Source organism: Macrobrachium nipponense, chromosome 7, assembly GCF_015104395.2.
Source record: "Macrobrachium nipponense isolate FS-2020 chromosome 7, ASM1510439v2, whole genome shotgun sequence".
NCBI classification, from domain to species: domain Eukaryota; kingdom Metazoa; phylum Arthropoda; class Malacostraca; order Decapoda; family Palaemonidae; genus Macrobrachium; species Macrobrachium nipponense.
This window is the reverse complement of record NC_061109.1, coordinates 101,802,629-101,830,588: the sequence shown is the minus strand read 5'-3', so window position 1 is coordinate 101,830,588 and position 27,960 is coordinate 101,802,629. Positions and strand designations below refer to the sequence as shown.

At 41.2% G+C, this 27,960-nt stretch overlaps 1 protein-coding gene across 1 annotated transcript in view; it reads left to right on the top strand.

The window, feature by feature from the left end:
• LOC135217316 (uncharacterized) overlaps nucleotides 1–19,937 on the top strand; it is a gene marked incomplete in the record, with an annotated part of 62,682 nt that extends 42,745 nt beyond the window's left edge. The window contains 2 exon segments of the mRNA XM_064253102.1: nucleotides 9,117–9,254; nucleotides 17,005–19,937. Of these exon segments, the coding sequence (XP_064109172.1) occupies nucleotides 9,117–9,254; nucleotides 17,005–17,187 (321 nt within the window).
• Nucleotides 19,938–27,960: the final 8,023 nt, after the last annotated feature.

The following is a 27,960-nucleotide window of genomic DNA, read 5'->3' as shown; positions in this document are numbered from 1 at the left end:
TTCATATTGCTTGAGTATCCTCTTGACTTTTTGGTTTTTTGATTGGATCGATAGCTTGGCATACGTGATTTGGACTGTTTTTTGAATTTGGCTTAGATTTTTCCCTTAAATATGTCTGGATGTAGTTCGGCTAGCGCCAGGGTGTGTTCGAAAGTGGAATGCAAGGTTAGGCTTCCTAAAGCCTTGGTTGATCCTCACACATTGTGTAAAGGGTGTAGGGGGCAAGAGTGTAAATTTGATTTGCGCTGTAATGAGTGTGAAAGCTTGGATGATTTACAATGGAAGACGTATGAATCCTACGTAAAGAAGTTAGAACATGATAGGATTAGGAGGTCTTCCTCCAGGAGTAAGTCGGGTAGCAGACAGGGTATTAATGTATCCCCTTCTAACCCTCCTTTAGATTTTGTGTCTCCTAACCCTGTAGTGTTGCCTTCGGGCCCTCAAGTGGTGTCTGCGGAGGGTAATGCCCTTTCGCTTATTCTGGATTCATTGAAGACGCTTGAATCTAAAGTGCTTGCCCTTGAAAACAGGCAAAATAAGTGCAGTGATAGTGCCCCTAGTGAAGTGGAGGGGGCGTCAGATCGGCCCTATAGCGCCTCTAGGCTGGGACCTCTGCCGGACTCCCAGGACTCAGGGAGAGGGCATGTCGAAGGCCGAAGGAGGGTTACGGGGAACCCCCACCGATCTGGCGTCCCTTCAGCAGTTCCTGTGGACGCTTCCCAGGCTGCTAAGGAGCGTGCTCGAGCACGTATCCTGAAGGATTGTTTCTCGTCTTCTGACGCGTCCTCCTCCCCGCGCAAGGGGTGGGAATCTCGTTCGGATTCGCGACCTTTGAAGAGGACTCTTCAAGAGCTTGACGCTTCACGTCAGGCTTTGTTGAGTGGCATTCTTCTCCGGAAAGCGTAGCTTTTCCGCCCCAGAAGAAGTCTAGGACGTCATCCGACGATGACGCCCTCGAGCGCCCCAGTCGCTCTAGAGCCAAGGCTGTTCCTGGGAGAAGGAAGAAGGCGTCCCCTCGCCCCTCTCCTTCTCACAAGCGCAGCTGCCGTCTCCGCGTAAGGAGACATCTCAGAACGGAGCATCATCATTGGGCGGATGCAGCGGCAACTGGACGCTTTACTGAAGCAGAAGGAGACGTACCTCGTCGAAGGAAAGACGATAGACTGCCTATCAAGAGAACTAAGCAGTCTTCTCCAATGGCTCCTTTTTCGTCCCGTCTTCTGATTTTCGCCTCTAGACGTCTTTTTGCTCCCCAGGGTTCGTCTAGAGGTGACGTTAGACGCCAGTTTAGAGAGAGTTCTCTGCATGCTCCTCTCTCTTCCCGTAGAGAGGACGCTCGGCGTTCCGACTTCGACGCTTCTGCTGACGACGATTTTGTAGCTGTCGGACGGACTTCTTTGCGTTCGGCCCCTCTCGACATGACAGTGTTGACGCTCAACGTTACGTTAGTCGGGCAGTGATCAAGTTTCTTCGCTGGACGTTCGTAAGGACGCTTCGCGGGACGGTAGAAGAGTCTCTTTGATGGACGCTCCGTTGGACGCTTCGCTGGACGCTCGGTCGGACGCTGATTTGGACGCTCGAGAGAACGCTACGTTGGACGCTCAGATGGACGCTCGTAGACGTTCTAGTAAGACCTCTGTGGACGCGAATGTGGAAGTTCGCTGTCACTCGGATGTTGTTCCCGAGACTTTGGCACGTTCGCCTCTAAAGGTGATTCCTGATCCTGTTACTGTTAAGGATCCGTTACCCTCGTCTTCTCTTCATCGTTCAGATAGGAGACTTGGAGCTAAAGGACTTCTGCCTCTTCCTTCGGACTTGCACTCGGGTAGGGAAGAAGGAGAACTTAGCGGTTCTTCGGAGGATGTTGATGAAGAACAACCTGCTACGTCTGCTTCGTCAGATATCAAGTTTTGGCACGACTACTTCGTGATTCGTTTGGCGATACTTTTCAGCCTGCTGCTCCTCCTTCTTCCTCCTTCTCAGTTTTCGTCGTCGAAGACAGCAAGTTCCTCCAGGTTTCGTGAAGATGAGACGTCATTATCTACTAGAAGAGCTTTCTCCGGAAGGTTAACGCCTGGATGGAGTCTAGGAAAGCAAAAGGAAGAACTACTTTCGCCCTGCCTCCGTCTAGACTTAGCGGTAAGGCAGGGATGTGGTATGAGACAGGCGAGGAATTAGGATTGAAGGTTCCTACGTCTGCTCAAGGTGATTTCGCCAGCGTGGTGGATGCCTCAAGGAGGGCCCTTTTAGCCTCGGCTAAAGTTTCTTGGACGACTTCCGAGCTGGACCATCTTTTGAAGGGACTGTTTAGGTCCTTAGAGGTATTCAACTTTTTAGACTGGTGTCTTGGAGCCTTAGACAACCAATCTCGTAAGCCAGACTCGATCAGCTTGGGGGAGCTGTCCAGTGTATTGTCATGCATGGACAAGGCCGTCAGGGATGGCTCAGAGGGAGTTAGCCTCTCATTTTTCAGCAGGGGTTCTTAAGAAAAGGTCGCTTTATTGCAACTTCGCGGCTAAGTCTGTCTCTCCCGCACAGAGGACAGAACTTTTTGTATGCTCCCTTCTCGAGTCATCTCTTCCCCCAAGCTATGGTGAAGGATCTGGCAGTGAGTCTGCGGAGGCCACACAAGACCTGTTGGCTCAGTCTTCGAGACGTCCGGCTGGCCCTTCAACGTCGTCAGGAACCCAACCGTTTAGAAAGCAGAAGCCCTTTCGTGGAGGGACTTCCGCTAGAGATCGTCTCCTCGAGGAAGAAGCCTTCCTAGAGGTAGAGCCCCTTCCAAGTCTAGGGGTAAGAAGTGAGAGATCGTGCCTTCAGTCACCGGTAGGAGCCAGGCTGCAGTTGTTTGCAGAAGCCTGGAGAGTAAGAGAGGCAGACACCTGGTCTCTCGACGTCATAGAGAAAGGTTACAAGATCCCTTTCATAAAGCCGCCCCCGTTGACTTCCACTCCCAGGGACTTGTCCCCATCATATCCGCTGACAAAGCGAAAGATACTTTTCGACCTGCTCGAGCAGATGCTCGAGAAACGAGCAGTGGAACAGGTTTTAGACCTGGCAACGCCAGGATTTTTTACAACAGATTGTTTCTTGTACGAAACAATCGGAGAGGGTGGCGGCCCGTCTTGGATGTAAGTCGTCTAAACCTCTTTATAGAGAAGCAGAGGTTCAAGATGGAGACACCTCAGTCAGTTCTGGGGGCCTTAAGACCTGGAGATTGGATGGTATCACTCGACCTCCAGGACGCCTACTTTCACGTCCCGATACATCCCCAATCGATTGAAGTACCTTCGGTTCGTATTGAAAGGGAAGGTCTTTCAATTCAGGGCTCTTTGTTTCGGACTGAGTACGGCCCCTTTTATCTTCACCATCTTAATGAAGAACGTGGCGAGGTGGCTCCATCTTCCAACATCAGAATCTCGCTCTATCTGGACGACTGGCTCATACGAGCCTCCTCGCAGACCCGGTGCCTGAAGGACTTGCAAACGACTCTGTCTTTAGCTGCGTCCCTGGGACTTCTGGTGAACTTCGAAAAGATCACATCTGACCCCAACACAGTCCATCGTGTATCTGGGGATTCAGATGGATTCAGTGGCTTTTCGGGCTTTTTCCGTCCCAGGAACGTCAGCAACAAGGCATAGAAAAAGTGTCGGCCTTTCTAGGGAAGGATTCATGCTCGGTGAGGGAATGGATGAGTCTGCTGGGGACCATTTCCTCGCTGGAGAAGTTTGTTTCCCTGGGGAGGCTACACCTCCGACACCTCTTCAGTTCTTTCTGTCGGACAGCTGGACAGAAAAGGACAACTTCGACATGAAGTTAAACATCTCGGAAGAGGTGAAGAACCATCTAAGATGGTGGCTCGATCCGTGGAAGCTGTCAGAGGGCATATCCCTCAAGCTTCAGAACCCCGACCTAGTGTTGTTCTCCGACGCGTCATCCACGGGGTGGGGAGCAACTCTAGGGGGGGAGGAAGTGTCAGGTACCTGGAGAGGGGCGAAACAAGGTAAACCTGGCATATCAATTCAAAGAGCTGGCAGCGGTTCAATTAGCGCTCCAGTTCTTCCAGAACAAAGTCTCCCGTCGTGTAGTTCAGTCAACAAGGAGGAACACACTCTCGCTTCCTGTTTTCTCTAGCGAAAGAGATCCTACTTTGGGCGAAGGAGAGAGAAGTCACAATATTGACAAGATTCATTGCCGGAGTCGAGAACGTCCTGGGCAGATCTCCTCAGTCAACAAGGACAGTTATTGCCGACAGAGTGGACTCTCAATCAAGAAGTATGCCAGGAACTGTGGGGTCTTTGGGGATGCCCCTGTTAGTGGACATCTTTGCAACATCAAGGACGGCGAGACTTTCCTCTGTATTGCTCCCCGGTTCTCGATCCGGGAGCAGTAGCAGTAGAGACGCCCTTTCTATGGGTATTGGACGGGCCTGGATCTCTACGCTTTTCCCCCCTTCAAGATCCTGGGGGAGGTGATGAGAAAATTTGCAGCATCGAGGAGGGGACGAGGTTGACTTTAATCGCCCCCTTTTGGCCCGCAGCGATCTGGTTCACAGAGGTGATGTTCTACCTAGTGGATTATCCGAGATCTCTTCACCGTTAAGGAGAGATCTACTCAAACAGCCCCACTTCGAGAGGTACCACAAAAACCTCTCCGCTCTGAGTCTGACTGCGTTCAGACTATCCAAAAGTTGGTCAGAGCGAGAGGTTTTTCGAAATCAGTGGCTAAAGCTATCGCCACCGAGAGACCATCATCAATCGCGGTTTACCAATCGAAGTGGGCAGCCTTTAGAAGTTGGTGTAAGAGAAAAGGAGTTTCCTCTACCACTACCTCTGTGAGCCAGATCGCCGACTTCTTGCTTTATCTGAAACAAGATCTAAAGTTGGCAGTGTCAACTATTAAAGGCTACAGAAGCGTTCTATCTGTAGTTTTTCGCCATAGAGGTCTTGACCTCGCTAACAACAAGGATCTCCATGATCTATTGAGATCTTTCGAGACGACCAAGGTACCACTACCGAAGCTACCTTCGTGGAACCTGGATGTGGTCCTCAAATATTTAATGTCAAATCGCTTTGAACCTCTTTCCTCTTCGTCTCTACGAGATTTGACGAAGAAAACTGTATTCCTAACTGCTCTGGCGACGGCGAAGAGAGTTAGCGAAATACAGGCTATCAGCAAACACGTCGGTTTCAAAGGGCATAATGCAGTCTGCTCGTTTGAGTATGTCGTTTCTGGCCAAAAAAAAAACGAAAACCCTTCCAATCCGTGGCCTAGAACATTCGAGATCAAGGGTATGGCAGAGATCATTGGTCAAGAGCCAGAAAGAGTCCTGTGTCCTGTTAGGGCTCTTAGAGAGTATATTCGTAGAACGAAGGATTGCCGAGGTTCTGCGGAGAACTTATGGTGTTCGGTCAAGAGACCAAACATGCCCATGTCCAAGATGCACTGGCATTCTTTTTAAGAAACACCATTAAAGAGGCGCACGCTTCTTGCAAAGACAGCGACTTGAAGATACTAAAAGTTAACGCGCACGAAGTAAGGGCTATTTCGACCTCAATAGCCTTTCAGAAAAACATGGCTCTTAAAGACATTTTAAGTGCTACTTTTGGAGGAGTAACTCAGTGTTCGCCTCGCACTACCTACGGGAGGTGAGAACGACCTATGAAAGCTGTTACTCTCTCGGATCATACGTCGCCGCAGACACTATTTTGGGGGCAGGAGGTAGCACTCATCCTTTCCCATAGAAAAGGGTATGTGGGAGTTTTTAATATTTGTATGTTTATGGTTGTAGGGTCGGCTGCCGAGTACAAGTCGTCCCTTCCTTTAGCCTTTGGTATATGGGAGTTTGTTGTTAGGCTAACTTAGGTGGTGGTTTTTGCCTCGTTGCCTCAGAAGTATGGTCATGGTCTAGTCACATTGTGGTCCCGTCCCCGTTGACAGATCATCTAGAGCGCACCAACTACACAGGTCACTACCTTGTGGTAACTCTAGTGAAGCAGAAGCAGGCTTGGGTGACAGTAATCACGAAGTCAGCTATCCTAACAGGTAAGGAACCAAGATGTCAATCATATACATTTATATGTTTTCTAAATCCTTTTTCTGTCTCTCCCACCGCCAAAGGTGGGATTCAGCTATATATATATCTGACAGGTAAGTTTCATGAACAAAATGATATTGTTAAGATACAATAAAGTTTGTTCATACTTACCTGGCAGATATATATATTTTTAGTACCCACCCACCTCCCCTTAGCCCTCTTACGCCGATTGGACGTATTAAACGTCGAGTCAAAATGTCTCCCGTATGCCGATTGGACGTATCATACGTCGGCTCAAAAAAGTTTTTTTAAAAATTCGCGGAAAAATACTTATAGGCCTACCAGCCAAAAACTTTTGTATCACGCGCCTTGGGGGATGCTGGGAGTTCACGGATCAAGGCGTTGTTTTGTTTACAATCGCTACGCAGGCGCGCAAGCGCGAATTTCTTTCTTATCGCACTAAAAAGTATCAGTGACACATCTCGGAAATTATTTCGTCACTTTGACATAATTATTGCACCATTTTAAATTATCCTTTACATGAAGTATTATATATGAAAATGTGCGCAATTTCATGCACAATACAACTAAAAAATACTCATGATTGTAGCTTTTATCAATTTTGAAATATTTTCATATAAATAACGATAAGTGCAAAAATTTCAACCTTCGGTCAACTTTGACTCTACAGAAATGGTCGAGAAACGCAATTGTAAGCTAAAATTCTTATATTATAGTAATATTCAATCATTTGCCTTCATTTTGCAACAAATTGGACGTCTCTAGCCACAATATTTCGATTTATGGTGAATTTATGAAAAAACCTTTTTCCTTACGTTCGTGCGATAACTCTTCCGATACATTTTTTCGTGCGATTGTCCTAATGTTTGCACCCTTTTAAATTTGCCGTTACATAAAGTTTTATATATGGAAATGTGCGCAATTTCATGCACAATACAACAAAAAAAAAAACCATGGTTGTAGCTTTTATCAGTTTTGAAATATTTTTATATAAATAACGTTAAGTGCAAAAATTTCAACTTTCGGTCAGCTTTGACTCTACCGAAATGGTCGAAAAACGCAATTGTAAGCTAAAACTCTTATATTCTAGTAATATTCAATCATTTAACTTCATTTTGCAACGACTTGGAAGTCTCTAGCACAATATTTCGATTTATGGTGAATTTATGAAAAAAAAAAAAATTACGTTCGCGCGTGGTAACTCTTCCGAAAAAATCAGAATTTTTTTTGTTTGATTGTCGAAATGTTTGCACCATTTAAAATTAGCTGTTACATAAAGTTTTATATATGAAAATGTGCGCAATTTCATGTAGAATACAACTAAAAATGATTGAAGGTTGTAGCTTTTCTCTTTTTTCGAAATATTTGCATATAAATCACGATAAATAGAAAAAAAACCACGTTCGGTCAAATTTGACTCTACCGAAATAGTTGAAAAACGTAATTGTAAGCTAAAACTCTTACGGCCTAGTAATATTCCGTCATTTTTCTTCATTTTGAAACAAATTTGAAGTCTAAAACAATATTGTGATTTATGGTGAATTTTTGAAAAATATATTTACCTTCACTCCGCGCGCCGATTCGCGGCCGCAAGTCTCCGAAATACGTACATGGCATTATCCTAATATTTGCTCCTTTTCATATTAGCCTTTTTATAGAGTTTTATATATCAAAATGTGCGCAAATTTATGAAGAATACAATAAAAAATAATTGAAGGTTGTAGCTTTTTCCATCTTTGAAATATGTGCATATGAAAAAATATATATATTAAAATTTCGACATTCGGTCAAATTTAACTCGTCCGAAATGGTCGAAATCTGCAATTCTAATCTAAAACTCTTACAGTATCGTAATATTCAATCATTTGTCTTAATTTTGAAACAAATTGGAAGTCACTAGAACATTATTTAGAATTACGGTGAATTTTTGAAAAATATTTTTTTGCGTCCGCGCGTTACGAATTCGTACATCATTTTGTGATAATATTTTTCCGGTGTTGCTTTTATTGTTTTACAATGTATTATATATCAAAATGATCGCAATTTAGTGTACAATACAACGCAAAAATAAGTAACTGGTTAGCTTTGACCGTTTTCTGCACAGCGTGATTTGAATACAATTATGTATGAATTTTTTTTTTCGCTACCATATATCGCATTATTTACATATGATAATAATATTATTTTTCATTTCTGATGGTTGCATTCTAAACTTCAGGCAATGATAAAAAAAGGAGCCAAAAATGAACTCTTAATCTTCAAAGTACGCGCGCTGTAATTTTTTGAAAAAATTATTTTTTCCACTTCCGCGCTCACTCCAAACCAGGCCCGGCATACGGGAGACGTTTTGATTTTTAGGGCTCCGGCGTGAGAGGGTTAGGAGACAGTGGAGATAGAAATCTGATAGAAAATGGGAATGGTTCCTGATACCCGCCTCCCAGCGGCGGGAATGGGTACTAACCACCCTAACTCCCACTACGTGTGTCGTAAGTTTTAGAAATTCTGTCGGACTTCAGAGAATACAGCTATATATATATCTGCCAGGTAAGTATGAACAAACTTTATTGTATCTTAACAATATCATTTTTCTTTTCTTGTAATTTATATTTTTTCCTATATTGGTATCACATTTTTATCCTTCTTATATAAAAAGATATTGCATCTTTATTTAATAACTGTATTAAAATTAGAGTATTAAAATTCTAGTATTAAAATTAGAGTTTAAAAAATCAAGATTTTTTTTTTTAACTCTAAGCCTTGATAACAAAATATTTGATGTTTATCAGAAAACAGTGATAAAAGACTTTTTTTTATCAAATATTATATAAGAAACTATAAGAAAGCAACAACAAAAAGTTGATGTAAGAGCGTTTGTTAAAGCACGTGCTATTCCCGTTTGGGACCCGAGCAGCGGAGTCGGTAGTCTTCTTCTAAAGTAGTCTATGAATCAGTCATGCAACTTACTGTAATCTATTTGTATTTGTAATCAGAGAATGTAACCCTGGAGTTGTTTTCTTTTTCTTTATTTGTTCTGACTCATTTTACTCTATTTCAGGGGGAAAAATCATTAACTCTGAATGGGAATATCGCACCCAATGACCTCCATTCAAAATTACAAAATATTAATAAATGGATAACAAAAGGCTTCCAAGTAAGAGTAACTATAGCTGCAAAGGGGGCATCCACTGAAAGTTTGGTAAGTGTTTCTCTAAATTGGCCTTTAGAGACCAATGACTTTTCATATAAAGCATTTAATATTTTAACAGGCAGCTTTGGTTTTCAGGATACTATCACATTTTACCTGTTAATGAGCCGATGTGGCTTTTTAACAACTACTTCATTTTCTGTTATAATGTATTTAAAAAAAAAATTTTCTTAGGTAAAAATGTTGTTTTCTACAGTTACAAACTCCTTTATTGTAATTGTGTCATAGTAAGTATATAGGTATTCTGGAAAATATTAACTCCCATAACCACAAGTAAATACTATCAACCAATTACAGTTTCAATTATGAACTTGAAATGAGTGATGGCATCTGCTTGCCACAAGCAAAACTCCAAACTTTGTTTCAAGGGCTCCTCAGTAACCAGACATGGCAAACTATTTAAACCTGATAATCTCAGATACAGTTGTAGTTGATTGTATTATTGCTTATTGTTCTGTTGATTTTTAGAATGTTACCATGGCTATGAGTCTATTTATTAGTTTTGGTACTGATTTTATGTTGTTAATTTTAATTCTTTCTGGAGACATTGAGCTTAACCCTGTGCCTGTTACCTATTACAGTAAGAAAAATGGCATACTAGTACTTTACTATGATATGATAGTTGTATCTGAGACTCTTGTAAGTAGCAACAAGGCAGAGGTTAAGTTTTAAGTCTTGTGGTTTGATGGCCCTGATTTAATTTATTGTTTCAACATCCCACATGCACAAGGTATGGCTGTAAAGGCCAAGTCCGGGTGACCTATTTATCGTCAGAAAACTTTTTAAAGTGTAGTTGCCGTGAAGTTCTATGTTTTCAAATTTTCAATAAGTTTTATAAACGTATTTGCTGTCTCTTGGATAGTATGGCTCAGTTACAGGATTCAAAAGCTTCATTCGTTAATTGTGGAGACTGTAATGCAAAGCACAGCGGGTGGCTAAATTCTAACTCCATAGATCAACATGGCTGTCTGCTCATGAGTTCTGTGTATCCTCTGATTTTTTCAAGCCAATTGAGGAACCCACACATATTTCAGGTAATAGATTAGACCTCATATTCACAGATGTTCCAGCTATTGTCAAGTCTTGGACAAAGTGACAGTATTAGCGTTAAGACAATAATATTAGACATTTTGTTATTTAAACTTGTTATACAATGACCCTTTTCACAGTGATAAATAATTTGAGGTTACTGGAAAGGGCTAAATCAGGCTAATCTAACTTCTTGTTCATACGTGAACAAACCTTCGGTCTTAACAAAAGGATAATTTATAGCACCTAGCTGGATCCGGTTTAAAAGCAGATGAAAGCAAGGAATCTTGTGATATCTGGCAATGCATGTGTAGCTCGGGTGAGGATTGGTCAAGGATGACGCCGCTACCCAGTCTTTTCTTTGACCACCTGGGCGAGAGTCGTGCTAACCTCTCTTGGCCTTTTCCCAGTTCATTGCCCGTTTCGCTTGTGTTTAGTCTGTGTGTGTTTGGCTGATATTATGGCTTCTTCTGCTCCATCTCGGCATCAGCTTATGTGCCCCGGAGTTCCAGGTTTTCCGTATTCTCGTTTTCTGGCTTCGGCAGCGACTATCAAGAATCCTTGCACTGAATGCTGGGCATGACCTAAGGAGCAGTCGTTTTATGGCAAGAGAGAACATCGGAGGGTTTCGACTCTTCCTACTTTGGTAGGTATTTCGCCTCTTCCCGATGTTTCGTCTCCTGCAGTAGTCAACCCCCATAGTAGCGTTGTGCCTGCGTCTCCTTCCTTTTCTAACATTGATTCGTCGATGGAAGTATCGGGAGGCCACCAGGCTAATGTTTGTAATGTAGCCCCTTCTTCCTCGGGAGTTTATTTGGTTCCAGAGAAGGGTGAGTCTTTTTCATCAATCTTTTCCAGAGTCGGAAGTGTCCAAAATGGTGGCAATTTGGAAGGTGCTCGGGCTAGAGGGTCCCCCGTCCTTGGAGGGGTTGCTAGCACATTTTGTGGAGGCTCACACCCCCCTCTCCGGTTTGGCCAGGCCATCCCCCCTCCTCCTGGCCTTGTATTTGTGGGTAGCAGAAGTCGGCCATCTTGTATTGTTCCGCCAGTGTCTGCTGCCGCTTCTTTGAGTTGGAGTGACGCTGTGGCGTCAACCATGTTGATGATGTCACAAGATCCTTCTTTGTGTATTCCTCCGCCAGTGGCGTCTGATTCCCCCTCGCACCAAGGGGAAGCCGTGACGTCACCACCGCTTGTGACGTCTCTCCTAGTTGTCTCCTCTGATATGCCTTTCTCAGCCGTGACGTCATCCCTGCCGCCCAGTTCGCTACATCTCCCTTCCTTGTCATCGGAGCCTTCTCTGGCACATCAGTCTGAGGTCATATGCGAGGCAGTGCTTCAGAGGTTGGACTCTGGTTTGAATGTGAAGTTGGCTGCCTTATCAGTCGGGAGGACTGGTAGGAAACATGTTGCTTCGTCCCCGCCTCCTGAGAAGAGTGCGCATAAGAAACCAGTGCTGTCTTCCTCTCCCTCTTCCCCCTCAGCGTATCAAACGTTGGAAGACTAAGGACTTCGCCCTTCCTTCGCCTACGAGGGAGGACCAATGCGGATGTGTTCCCGAGAGTGCTGTTGTTTCTGGAAGTGTTAGTGCTCCTTCCCGTGTGCGATCTGCAGTCGTCCTCTGCCTCAAATCTCGGGCGTGTCCTCCTCCTCCCCGCCCGTCTGTGCACATCACCAGCGTGTTGCAACCTCCCCATCCATGCACATCGCGAGCGTGTTGCAACCTCCCCTGCCCATGCACATGATGTTAGTGCTCCTTCTTCTCCTAGGCCTATTCGTCGCTGTAAGGATCTCAAGGCGCCTGTCAAGAGGTTGAAGGTAGTGAGCGCGGAGTTGGTGGAGCAGGAGTGTTTGCCTGCCTCTCTCACTGGTGTTTCCAAGAGTTCGACTGTAGGGGATTCTCCTTCGATCTCAAGTGTTTGGGTTTCCCCCCCCCAACTCATGTGCGTACGTCTGCCACACCCGTACCCATTCATGGACATGTTGAGTTATCTGTTGAGGTAAGTGGTGTTCCTAGTGTTATAGTGGGTTAGTCTCGGAAGCCGACACATGGACCCAGCCCAGACAGGTTAGTTGGGGTTTCAGGCTGTTTGGCTTCTAACCCTTCCGTTAGTTTTGGTGGGGAAAGTGTCTTAGAGGAGCCTACTCATCCTTCTCGTCGTCGGTCTCCGTTGCTGGAGCAGGAGGAGGGAGACACGCAAGAGTTTTTGTCTTCCTTTTCGGAAGCTGTTGATCTCATTTGTGGGTTTTACAATTTGGAAAGTAGAACTCAGGCTCGGTCATCTTACACTCCTTCTTGCTTGGAAGCCTTGGTGGGAGCTATTCAGGACCCCAAATCATCTCTTCAGCTTCCTTTGTCAGGGCACGTTCAATCGGTCTTGCAGAAGGTTAACGCCTCTGTTTCGGACTGGGACAGTTCGCTTCGCTCTAGGGGCTCTACCAAACTACTACCTTCACCTCTCACAAGTCATAGGAGGTACTATGCTACGAGCTCAGCTCTTTTTTGTTGTCACGCCATCTTAACCCAGACGTCATTCGCCTGAAGCCGGGATTGACTTTGGAATAGGTGAGGTCGGTGGCTCCGTCCTTGTCTCTGCAAGATGTCTCAGCATTGGAAACTACGGCAGCCTCCATGCACTCACCAACCCCAGAAGGGTTGGTGAGTGCATCCTTGCTTGCCAGTCTGTTGCAGTCCAGGGGCAAGGCATTTTCATATATGGCTCACCTCAGTGCTAATTTATGGGCTAACCTTCTTCTGACTAGAAGGGACACGGCTTTGTCTACGATGGAGAGATCGCTCGACACCAAGTCCTTGCTGGCATTGAGAAACGGAGACCTGTTGGAGTCCCAATTGTTGTTTCCTTGGACAGAGCTCGAGAATGCGATAGACTGGCGCCAGGCTGACACCAAAGGCAGACTGGTGCACCAGGCCGTGTCTAAGTCGGAGCCTTGTCCTCATAGATGTCCGGCTCCTCCTCCTCCCTCTGTCCAGCAGCAGTCAAGGAGATCGTCGCCTGGTAGGCCATCAAGGACCTCGAGTTTGGCAGGGCCATCCCGTTTGATACAAACCTAAGTCAGAAGATCAACGCCCCTTTCGCTCTTGTTCCTTTAAGCCAAGAAGGGGCCCAAGGGGTGCAGGTAAAGGGAGCCGTCAGTAGGTTAGGTGCCTCTCCCTCTCCTGCGCCACGGGTAGTGGGGTGCCTGGCGGGCCATTGGGCCAAGTGGCAGATTATAGGGCGGAGAAGTGGATGGTAGATGTCCTTTGGGTGGGATACCTACTGCCATTCGAGTTCTCTCCTCCTCTGTCGGACAAACCGCAGCTCAGGAAGGCATATCCTCCAGATTCTCTGAAGTTCTTGGCTCTTCAGGAGGAAGTGCAGAAAATGCTGGACATGGATGCGATAGAGGAAGTAGTGCGTCCATCCCCAGGGTTTTACAGTCACATCTTGGTGCCCAAGGCGTCGGGGGGATGGAGGCCTGTGATCGACTTATCCACCTTGAATCACTTCATCAGGAAGGCACGGTTCAAGATGGAGACCCCGCGTTCAGTATTGGCAGCCGTGAGGGAAGGCGACTACATGCTGTCAATAGACTTAAGGGACGCATACTTCCAAATCCTTGTTCATCCGACGTCCAGGAAGTTCCTTCGCTTCTCTCTCAGGGACAAGGTTTCGAGTTCAAAGTCTTGTGCTTCGGGCTGACGACAGCCCCTCAAGTGTTCACAAGGGTCTTCTCTCTTGTGTCAAGTTGGGCCCGTGCTCAGGGGATCTGTTTGCTGAGGTACCTCGACGATTGGTTAGTCTTGGCAGTTTACAGGGAAAAGCTGCTGCAGGACAGGGATCGTCTACTTCGGTTCTGTCTGGAACTGGCCATTTTAGTCAGCCAGGAAAAGTCGAACCTCGTACCCACTCAAAGGATACTCTACCTGGGCATGGTCATCGATACGACATTGGCAAAAGTTTTCCTGTCGGATCAGAGATTGTAGAAGTTGCGGGTGGTGGTGCGCAACTTCCTGTCAGAGTCACATCAGTCAGCTCATCAGTAGCAGGTTCTTCTGGGAGTGTTGTCTTCCCTGGAGAAGCTGGTCCCTCATGGGCGTCTTCATCTTCGGTCTCTGCAATGGAGACTGGGAGAATTCTGGTCTCCAGTGGGTGACTCTCACCTGTTAAGGGTTCCTCTGTATCTGGAAGTGAAAGAAGACCTTCGTTGGTATTGGACGACCAGAATCTGTTGAAGGGTGTCCCTCTGCATTCTCCACCGGACTTCCTTCTGTTCTCGAACGCCACCCTCGCAGGTTGGGGGCCTCATTTAGGCGGCCTCATCGCTTCAGGCATTTGGAGTTTGGAGGACAAGCAGTAACATATCAACGTCTTGGAGTTGAAGGCGGCTTTCCTGGGGTCTGAAGGAGTTTCGGGGGAAGGTAGAAGGTCATTATGTCGTTCTTGCCCATGTTCGCGGAAACAAAAAAAAACACCACGGTGGTAGCTATGTGAAACAAAACAGGGAAGCCTGGTTTCACGTCAACTTCACGCTTTGACCGTCAAGCTTCACCAGTGGGCGGTCAGCAATTCGGTAGAGCTCTCAGCCAGGTATATCCCAGGAAAATGTAACGTGGTCACAGACAAACTCAGTCGCTGGGATCAGATCCTAGGCACAGAGTGGTCCCTTCATCAAGTGGTGGCAGACAAGCTTTTCCAGATTTGGGGGAGACCCATGCTGGACCTCTTTCCGACACGCTTCAACAGGAAGCTGGAGGTGTTCTGTTCTGTGGTTCCAGATCCTTTAGCATCGGCAGAGGACGCATTCCAACATCCCTGGGACAACCTGAAGGTGTATGCCTTCCCTCCATTTTATTTGATCCATCAGGTTCTGAACAGGCTGATGAGTTCACAGGGTCTCAGGATGACTTTGGTAGCCCCTCTGTGGCCTCAGGCGGAATGGTTCCCGATCTGGGGTCATTGTTGTCAGAGGCTCCGAGGGAGATTCTCCCTTGGCAACATCTCCTGTGGCAGCCCCATGCAGAAAGGTTCCACCAGTCGGTAGAATCCCTTTTCTCAGAGAACAGCTGGGCATATGTCCAGCAGTCGTTTGAAAGTTGACCTCCGCGGTTTACCTAGGCAAATGGGCGATCTACTGTGATTGGTGTTGTAAATGGTTTTTTTTTTCACTCACGACCTCTATTTAGCAAATAGCAGACTTTTTAACCTTCCTCAGACACTAGAAATGTTTGTCTATTTCTGCCATTAGAGGCTACAGGGCGGCCCTGAGTTTGGTGTTACGCCTTAAGGGTATCGACATCTCCTCTTGCCGGGAACTTTCCCTGCTAATTAAGGGGTTTGAGCAGTCAAGTTCTCCTAGAGAGCTCAAGCCTCCAATGTGGTATGTTTCCTTGGTTTATGAGCCCTTGCGTCGCTCATCTGACAGGAACCTGACGTTCAAGACAGTTTTCCTTCTGGCTTTGGCATCTTCCAAGAGGGTAGGAGAGCTCCACAGTCTGAGCTATGAGGTGAAGCACACCAGGGGTTGGGTGTCGATGTCCTTCAAATTTGTCCCGGAATTCGTGGCCAAGACCCAAAATCCATCTGTGCATGATGACCGGTTTACTTCGTTTTCCATTCCATCACTGACTGACTTTGTGGGTGGTGATGCTCAAGAGCTTTTGTTGTGCTCTGTCCGGGCCCTGTGTTGCTATCTTAAAAGGACTCGGCACCTTAGACCAGGCTGCTGCAGACTTTTTGTTAGCACAGGCTGGGTTAATTTGAAATGTTTGTGGCCTGTACAGTGTTATGTAATGGTACCTAACACCACTTAGGTGATTTTTAAAGCCATTTTCCTATTGAGAAAACCATACCCTTAAATAATGTTTAAATACCCACAAACATTAGGTAACATTTCATTTATTTATGTGAAAATTGCAAAGAATTAAATATTATAGTTTTAGAAGATATGCCTTTTTCATAAAAAGATATATTTTAGATGAGTTTCATGAACATGTAATAACAGGGAATTTAGAGATTCTCAGTGATGATAATTGAAGTATTTTTAAATGGTTATTAATTTAGAACCATGCTAAAATTGACTAGAAATAAAAGTACTACTACAGCAATGCAATATAAGCAGTATATGAGTATTTATAATTAAAAACTAAATATAGATGTTTACTTACAGTTGAAGGAAAATCTATCATGAAAGAGTGCAAGAGGATGAGAAATGAAGAAAACATAAGTGATCTTTCAATGACATTACTATTCTGAGATTTTAAATCTCATCTACTTCAGTGGTTCCATTTTTTAATTGTCAGAAGACATGATCTTTATAGACCCATTATGAAACACATCTCCAGTTGTTACCATTTCTTAACCAACTGTACCATTTGCACATTGATTTTACTAGGCCTTTCTTCTCATACGGTGGTTATGTTTGCCACCTTTATTTCCACTCTACTAATTGATATCCTTTTTTTCATATCCTTCCTATTTTATCACTTATACATTTGTTTCTGGTAGAAACTATTATTAGCTAAGTGTTAGCAGTCACATTTCTAAGAGCCAATTTTGTTTCCTAATCATTTTTAACTTGTAGTTAATAGTACAATTGAAGACATTAATTTTGCCAAATAATATTCTGTTGCAGTAAAATTCTTACAAATTTTATATTTCAACAAATGCAGATGGTTCAGTTTTTGTTTATTAAGAAATTATTTTTTTCATAGGAAGGAGTTTTTAGTGAGATTCAGAAGGCAGCGGAGAACGTGAGAGGACGTATTTTACAGCGTCGTGAGAAGTTTGGAGACATAAAATTTTATATTGCACCTCCAAAAGAAAAGAAGGTTCAAAAGCAACCAGATGAAGGTTTGAATAATTCACCAGTACATGAAGATGCTGCAGAAAAATGACATTTTGGACATTTTGGGTAAAGAGTAATAGAGGGGATTTTACAGGCTGAGTAATGTTACAGAGTTATTATTTTGTAAAAAAGTTATTTTCTTTAGGTTCTGTCTGTGAGGAAATTAATATGTTTAAAATTTTAGACAAGGCTTTCTTGTATCTGGGTTTCCTTATCATGGAATATCCATTTCATATGAGGTAAGGTGTGAATATTCCTTCTTTATGTTATTATTGTTGTAGAACTACAAACCAGTATGATAAATATTGACCAGTTTTTTAATATACTCTTATTATATTTTTACAGTATTCCAAGTCAAGTAATCCTGGCTCTGAGTCGGGAACACGTCATTCATAAAGTTTTTCTTCATGTACTATACAGTAATTGCAGTTCTGTTGATGCCATGAATTGCTGGTCTTTGAAATATTAGTAAATTTTATAAGATTGAAATCCTACAGAAGTGTAATAAGGGTCGATTCAGAGTTTGCTTAGCTCATTAGGTGGACTTAAATGTGTAAATAATTTTTGTAATTTGCAGTTCCCTGATACTTATTGCTCATTTGATTTTATGCAATAAAAATAAGAATCTAATTTAGAGGAAGTTCTGTATTTAAATTTGAATATGTAATGTTAGTTGTGAGTGAAATAGAAAGTTGTCTGTACTTTTCACCTTTTGTGAGAATACTATGGTCATTATCAGTTATAGTTTCACCACCATGAAGAGCCCTCTCTGGTGTGGCATTTAAAGATCTAGCCTGTTGCCAATTTTTCAAAACAACAACTTTACACGTGTGTGACAGACCTTTGAATGTCTTTGAGACGAAACCTGAGGCTATAATCATAAGAATATAGGGATTGTTTTTCATTTCCAAGAATTTTAATCTCCTTCCTATTCCACCCTGCTTAGGATTTGTCTTCAGTCCATTTCTTCTCCACAACCTATGAACGATAACATATTTTTCATATTTTTTACAAAGATTTACCATTCTATGTATAGCCCAATCATTACAAAAACAAGTTTTCCTTTAAAATGTTGATTAATGAGGACATGAGAGATGTCTTGATTACTTTGTAAAATAGTGATGTGGGATGTGATGTTTTTGTTCTTCCTACAAAGAGAGAGAGAGAGAGAGAGAAGAGAGACATCTGTTTGTATACGATTGTTTATTTTCTCTCGCCCAACTTGCTCTATCTTATTCTTTATTTCATATTTCCTTGCTTACCAATTTATTCTTTACCTATGATATAAAGAAATCAAGATATTTGTAGAAAGGGGAAATGCCTGGAGACGTACCATGACCACCGAAAGTGACCCTGGAGACAGCCTTAAGGTGTGTATCAGTGGATTCAATGCACGTGGAGCTGTTTGAAATACTATTGGCAACAGCACCAAAATGAGATGCCATGTTAATAGAAAATCTAATTTTGTGTAAACTTTATCAATCATGCACTTATGTAATTGACATAGAATTCTGCGTAACAAAAAATATATTTGATATCTGTAATGTTATCATAGATTTGGCAGATATGCAGAGATTAAACACATGTGGAGAGGACCCAAACAGCCCCACTGTAGAGCTCATTTCATTCTGGTTTGACTATAAGAGAGGTTGTCTGTCCTTTCAGAGAATCCATATTTAAGAGTGTGTGAACTTAGTGCAAATGATGATGCATAAGGTGATCCTCAGAATAGTGTATGTTGAGTTACTGTTTCCAAAAAATTTGTTTGACTTTTTCCTGGTTCATCACTCTTGAACATTTTCAGCACTTAGTACAGCATCAACATAAAATGAAGAATGATAGGTAATGTGACAGTATTGTTGAATATTAGGGCTGCTTCCTCAGTCATACTATGTTCTCAAGGCCTTTGGTGCCAACACTGTAAATGAAGTAGGAGTTGGCAAGGTCCTCGTATATGAATGCCTTTCAAAAAGACATATGACTATAACCAGCCAGTAAATAACCTGCTTTGAAAATCTGCTCATAATAATATTGTAAATACAGGCAGTCCCCGGGTTACGACAGGGATTCCGTTCTTCAGACGCGTCATAAGCCAAAAATCGTCGTAAGCCGAAACATCGTCAAAAATCCTAAGAAAACCGTACTTTTAGTCCTTTTTGGTGCATTCAAAACTATGTAAACTGTATTCTTATTGCATTTTTCATCAAAAAAAAAACTTCAAATATTGATTATTTTGCATTTTTGGTGTCATATTTCTTGTGCCAGATCAGCGTTGTAGGCGGCATAACCCTGGAACATGTGTTGTAAATATAATTAAAAAGCGTTGTAACCTCGGAACGTCGTAGGCCGAACCCGTCATAAGCCGGGGACTGCTTGTACTTTGTTAAAAAATTCCCTGAATGCCCGAGCACATTGACGAGGCCGTGATGACTCTGAGGAATCCATTACGAAACAGAAACACTCACAAAACAAACAAACTGAAAAAGAAAGGAAATAGGCACAAATCAACCAGCTTGGAAGGAGAGCAAAAGTGATAGAGTGTACTCTCCAAGGAAGTTAAAGAAAAGACTAAACGCTTCATGAAATGCGATGTGTGTTCTCTGACCAGCTCTCACCTCGTACGCGCAGGAGTTGCCAGATCTCACAGATTTCTTGCTCTACAATCTTTGATTGTTTTTAAGCAGTTACCAACTGGCACTTGGTGATTATCCTATTGTTAAGACCAAAGGTTTGTTAGCTATGAAAAGTGCAAATTGATTAAAAATTTGTCATTTTGCATCTTGACATCTCATAGGTATATTGGACAGCTTTCATTATCCCAGTGAGTCTTGTATAAGTAACATGGTCTTTGTTATTGAGATTTCCAAATTTGATGAAAATATCATTTTTAGTTGTCTTTTTATTGCTTTATTTATACAAGCAGGAAGTTTTGGGAGAAACTCAGCTGAGTTCTTACTTTCTTGAATTATCTACTTCTTGGATAGCCATACTTTTTTACCTGTCTTGTATGAGCACAACCATCTATCAGGATTTGAAAATGGTAAGAAACTTTTGAAAGGATAATGAAATTTAGGTCATGTAGGTAAGTAGTATACTTACTTCAACACATGAATGAGTGCCGTAAGGTTGAGCCTTCAGTTCGCAGTTTGCTAATAGCAGTTTGTACTTGTTGGAATATGTACGTCACTCCAAATTTCTTATTTTGGTAAATTCTAGTTTATCTTGGATTGTACTGGTCTTTGTATAAAATACATTATTTGTGAATCCAGTATGTCATATATGATTGAACTCAGGGAAACAGATATTCTGGTAATTATAATGGGATCTTATCTATACTGTTACACAGTTTATTTTGACCAATTTTACCTTTATTGTTATGTATATAGTATTAAACTTAGATAGATTTTGATATGGTTGATTTTCATCAAAATAATGAAAGCAAAGGATATAGTTTTTATCCATCTGTCTTTTTTTACTGTCCTGTAGTTGCATATTGTGACTGGCCAGTCAATTTGTGGTTTTAGCAAGTTTCTATTTATTGGAAAAATATTGCACCTTCAGATACATTTGGAAAACACAGAGTGGGTATTACCTTCCCCAAAATTAAGAGACAAAACAAAATACGTACTACAGCACGGTAGTAGTACATCTAATTTTTCTGTTTAATGGAAAATACAAAAGGGAAATTAAATCTAAATGATAGATTCATGGTGAGACCTAAGATATACATTCATTTGAAAATTATAGTTTTGATAAACGAAATGGCCCATCTCCAGTAGCCCCTTATGTAGGCAGTATATGTTTTGCAGAATATCTGATGAGGAATAGCCGGGCATTGGGAACTGGAAGTCGTAGCCAAGATATCAAAGAAAGGTAACCTGATTAAATACAGAAATTATAGAGCATTTCTTTGGTTGTAATAAAAATTCTTTACTATTAGATCCAGATCCCAAGAAGCTTTTGTTTGTTTGTTTGAATGGTGCTTTTACGTTGCGTGGAACTAGTGATATCCCAAGAAGTTGAATGAAATGCTAATGTCTATTTTAGTAAGGTAATACCCTAGAAAGGTCATCAAATTCAGAACAAATGACCAGCCATGGTTTGATGATTCATGTACAAGAGCTTACCATGACAAACAGGCCAAATTCAGCACATGGAGACAAAATCATTCATATGAAAATTACACCATTTTTGTCGAGTCTTACCATATTGCGAACGGATTTATCATAAAGCTGCGAGAAATTACAATAACTCCTTAAAGAGATTTGAAGGAATTACTTGACTTCATTTGTGATGAACCAAATTGGCATCATCTATCTTTGGGTCAGGCTCATCTTCCATTCCTCCACTACCAACACATGGTTGTAGATTGGTTACTGGCCCTAAGGAAAATTGAACGGTTTCATTGAGCTTTTAAAGCTAAGCAATCAGCTGAGGATGTCCCTCTTGCTGATACTTGTCATCCTGAAATTATTCTTACAAAATGTAGAAATATTAAGAAAATTCATGGTAATCTTCGTATGTGAGGTGGAGAAGATACTGATGGTTTCTTTCCTTTGCTTTTTAAAAATGCTTCTAGTGTGTTGTCTCTCAAGATTAGCAGATTCTAAAAGAGTTTATGTTGATGGCATATCTGCAGGCTGCAATAACTACAGGCCAATTTATATTCTTGTGCTCTCCACCAAAGTTACAGAAAAACTTAATTTTGAGCCACTATGTAAGTACAATGTGGAATCTAAATGATTGTTAGTTGATGCATATAGGAAACAGTTATGTACTTGTGATGCTATTTTAGACTTTATGTGCCATTTGCAAGAGAACCTTGATAGCGCCTCAGCAGCGTGGTTGGTATGATATTAACGTTCCACCTCGGTGGTCGCGGGTTCAATTCTCGGCCATTCCATCGATGAGTGAGAGGTGTGTATTTCTGGTGATAGAAGTTCACTCTCGACGGGGTTCGGAAGTCATGTAAAGCCATTGGTCCCGTTGCTGAATAGCCACTGGTTCCATGCAACGTAAAAGCACCATACAAACAAGAGAACCTTGATAATGGTTTTTGTGTGTAGAGTAATCCAAATAGATTTTAGTGCTGGTTTTGATTTAGTAAATCACAAGGCACATATGTATAAACTTCAGAATCTTGGAGTTGTGAATTTGTTTTAGTTTTACTTCAAGGTTTCATTACTGGTAGGCAGCATCCTCTATTCTGCAGTAAAAATTTTAATCTGTTAGTGACGGTTGATTTTTCTCCAGAGTCGCCTGTTATGTGAATGAGAGATATAAGAGGATTGTGTGTCTGTATCCCAAAATGTATATGGGCATAAGATAATAGCATCCTGATATTTTATTTGGTACTTAGAAGCCATAAAGACATTTTTGCAGTAACATTAACATTACAAAACGACTTCCTACCATGTATGATAATGATATCTTGAAGAGCTAATTCTTATCTTCTGAAGAATATTAGTAGATTTGACCTGTAAGAATAACAATACAATGGAAAAACACACATTAATGACAACACCAAAGAACACATTTACCACTTGGTATAGTACTTAATTGGTGAAACTGGAGCAGCATTAAAAAAGAGAGAGAGAGAGATCAGAACAGCATAACAATTTATGAGATATTTCACGATATCAGCACAATCTTCGGTCGTACTAATGGAAACTGTTCCATCAATTAGACAGGCACAAAAATGGATAAGAAATTAAATAGAATGCAGTTTCTGAAAGGAAATGTTTAGCAAGAATATGTGTAAAATTGATCCATTTATCTCAAATATGTAATATGCATACTATGGAGTGTATTGCATTCAATGCTGTATGACGTCGTAGACCCCAGTATTTGGCCTTTTACCTAAATTCTATATTCAGTTCAATCCTAATGATAACAAACCAGTAAAATACATGCCCATCAGTGTCCTGTTCAAACAAGACGAGATCAGATATCCAGCTCACTTGGGACTTGTGCAAGATTATCCCCTCGTTATAAGTTGTAAACATTATATTCCTAACTTAACGTGAGGTGGTCTTCATAATTAATACTCATACTTAGTACTACTCATACTAACAGCAAGGATCAAATATATAAAAAACAAACATATTCATATATTCTCAGTTGTAAGTGGAAAAAAAATAATTGAACAAAAACAAAGCCAATCAATGCAGTACTACATCAAATAAATTAAAACATGCTAAAATCCATGGTCAAAAAGCCCATTGTTTCACCAACAAAAATTCAAATACACTATATTTTATTAGAAATAACACTGTGCGATTTTAACGTGCACATTATTTATTTTTTTACATTTTCACTCTAATAAATAAATCATAAATATCCTATTTTAAAATTCCTGCATCTTTAACCTTTTTCATACCACTTTGGGCTCTTCAGTAGACCTATCCTAAACTCTCCCCCCCCAGCAAGAACAACAACAAAGTTTGTAGGCTTACTTCCCAAGTAAGAAAAAATATATACGTAAGCATGAGCCCAGCTGCCTGCAGGAAACAAAGGTACATTTATATCCTTGTTAATGAATAAAAATTTTTCCTTTCTGTTGCTAATAGTGAAAATTTTCAATTGTCAGCATGCTTGTGAATACTGTGATCGTAACATATGGGTATTGTAAACTTCTACTATGTATCTGATTTCTTGAAGATGCCTAAAGATGGATCCTGTCAGGGTTCACAGGACCTGTTTACTTTTCCCTGGAGTATATATATATATATATATATATATATATATATATATATATATATATATATATATATATATATATATATATATATATATATATATATAATATATATATTGTGACGAAGTGGCCAAGAGTATCTGGATGTGGACACTGTTAATACTTGGGGAAAGTAGCCCAAAGATCTGTGTCTGGACACCATTAATATTTGTTAACCCAAAAAGCCAAGTATCTGGTTACTACACTTACTATTTGTACTTGTTAGCGCAAGAGACCCTTTTATTCCTGGGTCTGGGACACCCTTTGTACTTGGGGCACAGTTTGATCAAGTACTTGGTTATTGCTTACCTCCCTACAACCAGACACCTGACACTCCATCACAAACACTAAACGACTGAATACTCTAAAGGTAACAGTAATCCCTTATAGAACTGAACAGTCAAGAAGACAATTAGTCTAAGTTCATTAAAATAGATGAGAGGTAATCTTAATTAAAGGGTATCACTCCTTCACTAATTTCAAATCTAAGCATTTCCCTGATTCTGATTCATTTGAGGGAAATGGCACAATTACCACTCTATATTTCTACCTAAACGAAAATAAAATGTAATACTGATGGTATAATAAAATGCTCATATAGATTTTAAATACAAAATTTTATTTCTAAATTCAAAATTTATAAGTGAAATTCACAGTCTCAGGCAAATTGTTATTACTTGAAAATAAAAGTTTAATTAATTCTTGAATTAATTATTAAGCAGAATTAAATCAAAGTTTATCAAGAAAATTAATTAAATTAAATTATAAAGCAATAATTAAATTTGAAGTGAAATTTAATTAAACACAAATTAATTTGCAAGTGTTTGATTCAAACAATTACACAATAAAATATTATTCAAACTAATTAAACACGATAAAGAAAATCCATAATATGAAAACATTTAAAGCATAGACAGTACAAACATTAAGCATATAAAATGGATATGTCAAAAGAACAAAGCAAAAGAAAAATTTATAAAAATTATAATTATCCAAACACTGTAAAATAAAACCTCGAAGTGCACTTCAAAACATTTGTAAATTACCTGTATACGCAGTTGCAACTTCTCACTCAAAAGAAAGGCCTGTTACAATCTTCAACGCTTTCGTGGGTGCCTTCACCAAAATAATATTAATAACACTGCTCAGATTCCACAAACAACACATACATTAAGACAGATACTGAGTGACCAGCTCAAATACAAATGTGAGTTACATTACGTTTATGAAAGTCTCGTGAATGAGCGAGCACGAGAGATTTGAGAGAGAGAGAGAGATTCGAGAGCAATGCTACTTTCTAACACATCCCGCTACGTCTCAAAAGTGAATGAATAGTTTTACATGCCTAAATATGCATATCAGGGTGAATGGATACAAGTCAGAGACGAAAACATATTATGTCATCTCCATAGAGATATTGAGTAGGGGCCTCTTGGCTGCGTTCGCGTATGTCTATGAACAAGGCCCCATGTTTTGTTACAGGACTGTTTGGAATGATAAAAAAATTAGCTTAGCTAAGGCATTCTCAAGATGTGAAAAACAACCCTCTTCAGAGGCTTATAATCTTCCACTCCCTCTCTCTGTCTTATGTTACTTTTTCCTCTCTCCGCCTAATGTATGTTTAAAAATGAAAAGTTACACTACTTAACATGTTATCTTTATATGTGGGAATCTGAACACAAACACATACATTTCACAACATTATACACAGGTTCTGAGGTGAATTAATCATATTACCAAAATTATAATTGCATTACAAAACTTCCATTTTATAAGTATTATATATTATATATATATATAGTATTTAAGTTATATATTATATATATATATATATATAGAATATATATAATATATATATATATAACACACACACACAGACACACACACACACACATATATATATATATATATATATATATATATATATATATATATATATATATATATATATATATATATATAATATATATATATTTATACAGTGGAACCTTGACATACGAAAGTCCCTACTTACGAAAAATCCAAGTTACGAAAGCAAAGACGAAGATTTGTTTGCTTCTGCATACGAAAATAATTCAGGTTACAAAAGGGTGTTACTGTAAAGTCCCGAGATTCGCTCAGACCACCAAGAACAATTTTAAAACTTGCGCGCCTCTATCTCTGTAGACTCACCACCATCCTCCCACTCTACCATTGGTTCCTGATGTTAGTCACTGCCATATGATCCTGCTCTACTATTGGTCAGCATCTATCCCATCATGCCTCTATGTAAAGGCGTCATTCGGCCACTTCGTAACACTTAGTGATTTCGCTTTCTATTTTATTGTGTTGTGTGAGAACTTAATTAACTTAATTATAGTCATGGGTCCCAAGAAAGTTGCTGAAGTTCACGGAAAGAAGAGGAGGCAACAAGGCCAGCACTATTTTCAGTGATCTGATTGCCCAGGCCGAAGATGGCGGAGGAGAAGGGACATCGATGCCAACCCCAGACTTCAAGGCTTCTTGTGGGTGATTTGATAAATTCTGTAAACAAACTGGCATCCATTTGGTGGTGCAGCATGGGGAGGCTGCCAGCTCGGACACGAAAGCGGCCGAAGCCTTTATGAAAACATTCGACGAGATGATAATCAACAAAGACTACAGTTCTCAGCAAGTCTTCAACTGTGATGAGACTGGCCTTTTTTGGAAAAAAATGCCTTGTCGGACGTACATCACAGAGGAAGAGAAGAAGCTACCCTGGCATACGCCTATGAAAGACAGGTTTACGCTCGCATTATGTTCCAATGTCACTGGGGATTGTAAAGTCAAGCCCCTACTTGTCTATCATTCCGAGACTCCTCGAGCCTTCAAGGCCCACAAAGTGCTAAAGGAAAAGCTTCCAGTGATGTGGAGGGCTAATGCAAAAGCCTGAGTAACGAGACTTTTGTTCACCGAGTGGGTAAATCTGTGTTTCGGCCTGAGAGTGAAGAAATTCTTGGAAGAGAAGCGCCTCCCTCTGAAATATCTGCTTTTGTTGGACAATGCCCCTGCTCACCCTCCTGGCCTCGAGGAAGATATCCTAGCGGAGCATTCTTTTATCAAGGTTCTTTATCTTCCACCTAACACCACCCCTCTCCTCCAGCCCATGGACCAGCAAGTTATATCGAACTTCAAGAAGCTATATATAAAGCATCCTTTCAAAAGATGTTTCGACATCACTGATACCACAAACCTCACCTTGCGTGAATTTTGGAAGGAGCATTTCACCATTGTCATATGCATCCGACTCATCGATCAAGCTTGGCAGGAGGTTTCGAGGTGAACCTTGAATTCTTCATGAAGGAAACTCTGGCCTGATGCCGTATCAGCTCGAGACTTCGAGGGATTTAATGTGGGCAAAGCTGATGCAGATTCAGAACCAGTTGACAATCCTGAAACTGTTTTACAACCAGATCTTGACGAGATCGTTGCTCTCGGCAAGTCCATGGGGCTGGTCATCGACAAGGACAACATCAATGACCTTCTCGAGGAGCACCAAGAGGAGCTTACGACGGGTGACCTTGTCGTGAATTTCGAACTGATCATTCGAAATCCCCGCCATTTAACTTCACAAGTGTTGCGTTAAATTGGGGCAAGACTGAGGGATCTCGCTGGCGATTCATTGAACAGAAAGCTGTCCTATACACAACAGTTAAGACGCAATTCCTAAATGCATGGCGGGGATGGAGCGCGTCTTATAGTAATGAAGACGTTATGAATTTTCATTAATAAATATAATTTGCTAATCACTAGGTCAAGATAAATTATCTATGTAGAGATTTGGAGCCAAGGACTCCGTAGCCATTCAAGAATTTGCAGATTATGGCCTTCAGCCAGAACTTTGAGTCAATTCCTTGATCCTAAATAATAACGTAACTGTCATATTTCACATTCAGGAGTAAAATAGATTAAGTGATTTCCATAATGTCTAAATAAACAATGATTCCTGCCTGAATTACAAGGATTCTGTAGTTCACGCGGGAAAGCGTAAGTTTCTTTTGAAGAAGGGCGAAGCGACGCTTCATTCCTGCCCAGACCTTGAACCATGTAAGTACCGTGAAATTTGTG